Raw genomic sequence first — 6,090 nt, 5'->3', positions numbered from 1 at the left:
GAATTTTCAATAACAAAAAAAAAATAAAAATAAAAAGGTTGTTTCCTTTAGAATGTAGTGATTACAAAATAAAGTAGTACATTATTACTTTCGATTTCTACTAATACCATCCATTATGGTTTTATCCACATGAAGATGAAAGAAACGACTTTCTAAACATAAAATCCTCTCTAATTCTATCATTTTGATATAAAGAAATACTAGTTGCTCCCCCCAAAACAAACAATTGTTATCTTTACTAGAAATTACATTGCTGAGTGTTTCCTGTGTTCTTGGATGCCAGTGCTGTTATTTGAAAGATTATATAAGGTAGTTTGGCTGACACTAAAGAGTTATTACTTCAGCTTCAAAACCAAGTAGAAAATATGTTACAAACATAGATACTACCCTAAAATGTACCTCTTCCCTATAATTTACATAGTAAACTGATTTGAGTTTTATTTCTGATAAGATGCTGAATGCAATAAACTCACACATTTAAAAGGTACTTGCCATTTTCTTGGCAAATGTGAAAGCACTTGGAGAAATCGAAAACTTTTCAGAAGCTACCACAGCAGTGGTATAGTGACTCCTATACCCACCTGAGCTATTAAGATTTCTTTCTATTGAGTCATCATCCATTATTATCTGCCACCTCTTTTTTGGCATTCTAATATACCCTTCTCAAGTCATATTAAAGAAATTAGAAAATACAGCCCCATCAAGGAACTGTTTCCATATGTAACATCTAGCCAATGAAATCACATTTTGGCCAGGTCTCCATGAGTCCAAAAAACAGATATGGAAGGAAGAGTTTGTGACTGAGTTCAGACTATGTGCTATTGAGACAATTCTCTTTCCACAGAAAGTACTTTGTGGATGTTGTTGAGCTGGGCATTATACGGTCAAGAAAGCATAGCCCTTCCTGCTCCACCCTGGGTGCTAAATAAAGAATGGTTGAATTCAAAGCACAGACGTCTCAACCTGCTGGACACATTATATAAAGGATTAAAAACACTTTGAAAAGTGTCTGTGGCCCTGCAAATCCCTCCCAAGCATCAGAAAGTTCACTTTTAAGATCCAAACTATCATCAGAGCTTTCCCGATCCTTGTTGTGAAGGACATTATTCAGACCTAGAAGATTAGACTGTTGAAAGAATTTGATGCATATTCTTGTGGGCAGATACACTGAGAACAATTTTAAAGGCCATAATCTCTCTTTCTGAGTAATTATCTTTGAAAGAGTTAAGTCATGTTACTTGGAGAGATCATGTAACCATTAATCATTCACTTATTTTATACAATTTTTTGTAACTGATCAAAAACACTGATTTCATTGCTTTCCTTAAGTCTTTGTCTCAAATATGCTAAGAAAATAGACTTAAGGTACTAAATTTGACTGGGCCCGTATTTTTAAAAATCGGTTTAATGCTTTTCACTTAGTGAAAGGAAAATAAATCTCAGTAAGCGCTTTAAAAAATTCACAGTTAAAACTGAAACAAGCCTAAGAAGTGATTATATTTGCATAACTTGATCTGTATTTGGAAGAAAATTCCACTGAAGACAATAATGGAAGCTTATCAAATCAGAATTTCACATAGATTTTCCATAGCCCTACTAATGAATACTGACTCATTGGTCAGCTATGGTAGAAATTTAACGGAGCTCTAGGATAGGAAATGTACACACTGGAGTGTGTTCAGTGCTTCCATGACATCACTAGGAAAACTGCATTAGGCATCCGATTCTTTGGCCACTTTCTGAGACCAATGCTAGAACACAGTAGTTGTCAATTCTTTAGCATTTTGATTGGGGCCAGACCGTGCCACTGAATTGAAACCCTTTTCGTTTTGCCACGGTTAGGAAAATTTGGACTTTATGTCCAAACTGGGATTGTTTGGACTACTGATTTAGTTTTCTATTTTCTTCAGAATGGTAGGTAATCTCCAACCAAATCCTCTCAAGGAAAATTATAATCTATGGGGTGCATTCTAAGATAGGAGTGAAGGTACTGGTATATTATTATATGAAATTGAATCTGTAGAGGACCCAATACTGTAAGTGACCCTGAAAAGTGTAAGTCTGAGGTAAGCCTTATTTAAAGCAGGTGCCAGTTCAACCCCTCAATGTGTACATTCTAAGAATTGCCCACTCTTGCTTCATAAAATTTCACCTTCGGGGAGTCTGGATGGCTCAGTCAGTTAAGCGTCCGACTTCGGCTCAGGTCACCATCTTGCAGTTCTGGGTTCAAGCTCCGCGTCGGGCTCTGTGCTGACAGCCAGCTCAGAGCCTGGATTCTGTATCTCCCTCTCTATCTGACCCTCCCCTGCTCATGCTGTCTCTCTGTCTCTCTCTCTCTCAGAAATAAATTTAAAAAAAATTTCACCTTCTACGATTGGATCAAAATGCCAGATGACTGTTGTGATAAGTTCCCCTGTTTAAGAATGGATTGAAATTCATAGGACAGACAGGTATATAACCTAGTTAAGTAATTCTCATGTTAACTATTGCTGAGAATATTAAGATCTGTTTTGCCCTGTTCCTGGGAAATGACTGTGTAACTAAATCACCTTTCGGCTCCCATAAGGATCAACATTTTAAGTTTGTTCTCAGAGTTTGTTTTAGTCCATTTTCAAATTTCTTCTTACAGTCAGTTTTAAAAATATACCCATCAGGTAGAAAATTACAAAAGCAGGGTAAATAATGGACTTGATGTGTATGTTGTCTTGCTAAGAAAATAATACATTTTACCTGTGTAATTTGTAAGTGATGTCCAGTTATAGGACTCTAGGTATGCACCTGTGTTGTCTAGGCACCTGGTGACATAGATTTGTTCTGGTGGGCCCCTAGGATACTCTGTCTACTACATCACTGGTTCTAGGTATCCATTCATCCTTACTCATCTCTCTTGACACCATAACAGTAATAACAACAGGAGGGACTACTCAGAGCATTAATAGCAGAGAACATTTATGAATACTTAATTCCAGAAACTATATTAAATGCTTTACATGAATTATCTCATTTATTTCTCTCAATGGCCTTCTCAGTGGTGGGTATAAGTATCCCCATTTAACAGATGAGATATCTGATAATCAGAGAGGTCATGACTTGTTCAACGTCAATATGAGTGAGTGGTAGATCCCAGGTCTGATTTCCAATTAGTCCAGAGCCAGACTCTACATTTTTCTACTGTGGTGAATAAGATGGTCTAGAATATTTTGTTCTTTACCTTAGATATATTTGCGAAAGTCCCTACTTATTTCAGTGTAGACTGAGCTTTTAGTTCTCCAGCTTCCAAATTCGTAAATTTTCATGACATTGGTTTGTCTTGGACTTTCTTCCTAGCATTCACTTCAGACTATGACTAAGATGATCAGGTAACTTATGATCCAAATCAGGACACATCTAAGGGTGAAAAGAGCTGCTGGTGTTAAGCATGCTGGGACTGTAGATGTGCACCTGGATTGCCCAGGCACGCGGTGACAGGGGTTCATTCTGATGAGCCTCTAGGATACCTTTTTCTGCCCCCTAGTGCAGAGCCCAGCTCTGCTGAGGGTAAAACTAAGTATTGTTTTCAATGATTCTGTGCTGCAACCTTTATTTTCTCAGGATTAGTTTTCTGGACAACTGTTGTTTTTTTTTTTTTTTCTTTCCTCTGTTAGAGCAGGACATTCAATAAACAACCTAAAAAGAATAAAATGTCCTAATATTTCTTTAGCACTGAATAACTATGGACACAGAGGCATATTCATTTATCACTGTTACAGTAAAATTATAAAAAGTCTTATACCTTTAATAAGTCCCTTTTCTTGCAGAGTTTTCAGGGAAGGTCTTCGGGTGATAAACTTCTTTAATCTGCTTTTAACTCGGTTTTTGTCGCTTGTATCGGAAGCACTATGATGCAGTCTGAACACTAAAGATTAAAAAAAAAAGCTTTCAGTAAATTTCTCCTTTGTGATTATTACTTTATTCAAATATGAATAGAAAGCAGTAGCTATGGAACTACTGGAATTAATAGCTCAAGCTCTTCTGTTTAGACACAGCATAGGAGTAAAAATTTGGCCGAATGAATATATTAGCTCTGTTGCCACCTGAATTTACAATGAGAATGTGGTTAGTTCTATACATTCACAGTTTATTTTCACTTGCATCTCCTCAGATTCAATATGATGACCTTTATCTGCATAAGTCCACCTATCTGTATCTATACACAGAATTATAGTCAAAGAAAAATTCATCTACATTAAAGGAGAAACTCTTAGAATTGTTAATTTCAGTTAATTATGATTATATACTGCTTGTAGGTAATTCGGGCATTTTCAAAGGTTCTGCCTGCTCAAATAATTTTGTCAATCTTCTTTTTGATGTTAACTCAAAGTGATTTATTTTTCTGAAGTAATTATTTCTTATTTTTCTTATTAATGTGAAATTACCACCAGTTCTAGGTAAACGTTCTGAAACAAATTTGCCTCAGACTTCCTCCATGTGTTCATTGGTCCCCTCTCCTCAGCTTCCTATCCTAAGCTGTATCTTTAAAGTTAAGTGTGTGTCAGATTCATTCATGAACAAATATTAGCTGAATGTTTACTGATCATCAGGCTCTGTGCTAAAGGCTGTGAATTTCATGATGAACATAACACTTAAAGTCTGGACCTTCATTAAGCATAGAGTCTAAATATATTCAAGGTATCTTATTATTAATGACTGGATTCCTTTTCTCTATAAGATAATGGATCTTAAATGGACCCTCCTTGTTTTAACTCAATTGTTGACATAATGGGAAGTACCTAGGGTACTTTACTAGGTACATAGAGGTTCTTTTCCTCTCAAATCATATTTTAGAATAAATCAATCATTGGATTGGGTTAATAATAATATATGTAAAACGTACTGAGAACTTACCACATGCTTGATACTTTCCTAAGCATCTAACATGATTTAACTTAATACTATTGCAATGTAAGCTGCATGTGGGCAGATATTTTTATCTACTTTTGTAAATGTTGTTCACTAATGAGTCTCCCAATACCTCCAACATTGTTCGGCATGTTTATGTAAATGTTCACGCAATATTTGTTGAATCAACTCTCACAATGAATTTTTAAAATATGCAAAATAATTCTACCCATTTTAGAGATGAGGAAGTTAAGGCAAAAAGGTTAAGTAACTTGTCCAAGGTTAAATCTGGATATGGGACAAGTCTTATAAGATTTTTATGTGGTATTCTGCTAGGTGATGAAAAAATAAACACAAACTGACCACCTAGAACATACATTGCAGGGCTGGATTTAACGGCTGTAAAGGAAACTATATATGGCCTATGTAATAATAATATGGTGTGGTGTGAAGTACAAGAGGCTAAGGGATCTTAGAGAAGGAACTCACCTCAGATCATTTTGGAAAAACAGCAAGTGCCACAGAAACCACATAAGTAATCATTGCTTTTATAGGGCAATGAATATCAGGCATTAACCAACTCAAAATTGTATGACTGGAAGTCATTCTCAGCATCTTAATATACTGTCCTTACATGATATTTAATCGGTTTTTATCTGAGTCCAATAACTGCAGTGACCACCAGTCATGTATGCTGCTTCACCTGACAATTGTATCAGAGCCCATAGTCTAGGTTCTAGTATCAGAGGCTGAAGAAACACACTTAATGTCCTTCAGAAAAAAATCTTCCTCAGGGTAGTTTTGGTCTCAAGTCTGCCTTTGAAATAATATGGCATAAACCATCCAAATTTTTCACAGGTTACCAAAGGTAATATTTCCTATTTCTAGTCTCACCTCAAAATCTTGTCACTTTCCATGACAGAATGCCAAGAAATACAGAATCAAAAGAGGCATGTTTATTGGCCTTTTTAGAACTAGTTAAAATAATGTGATTAGAAAGTATATAGAGTATAAATGCAAGATTATGAAAATGATTATACAGTGAGTTATATCTTTCACAATCCCTTAGGTATTCTGTTGATACTATTCTTAGTTTTACATATATGTTTATGTTATATATAGTTTTAAATATATAAAGTATAAAAATATTTAAATAAAAATTATATATTATATATAAACATAAAATATATTTATATATTTTATATTTTGTAT

General features: G+C 35.1%; 1 protein-coding gene across 2 annotated transcripts in view; it reads right to left on the bottom strand.

Moving 5' to 3' along the window:
- The window catches only part of ARHGAP15 (Rho GTPase activating protein 15), a 629,407-nt gene that overhangs the window by 260,901 nt on the left and 362,416 nt on the right, over positions 1-6,090 (bottom strand). For both annotated transcript variants that reach the window (XM_039250736.1, XM_039250737.1), the window contains exon 9: positions 3,773-3,895. In XM_039250736.1, coding sequence (XP_039106667.1) covers positions 3,773-3,895 — 123 coding nt within the window. The remainder of the gene's footprint in view (positions 1-3,772; positions 3,896-6,090) is intronic.

The sequence above is a fragment of the Hyaena hyaena genome, unplaced genomic scaffold (genome assembly GCF_003009895.1).
Source record: "Hyaena hyaena isolate Hyena2069 unplaced genomic scaffold, ASM300989v1 scaffold_381, whole genome shotgun sequence".
NCBI classification, from domain to species: Eukaryota; Metazoa; Chordata; class Mammalia; order Carnivora; family Hyaenidae; genus Hyaena; species Hyaena hyaena.
Note: the sequence above shows the minus strand (reverse complement) of the source record. Positions and strands in the feature narration are given on the sequence as shown.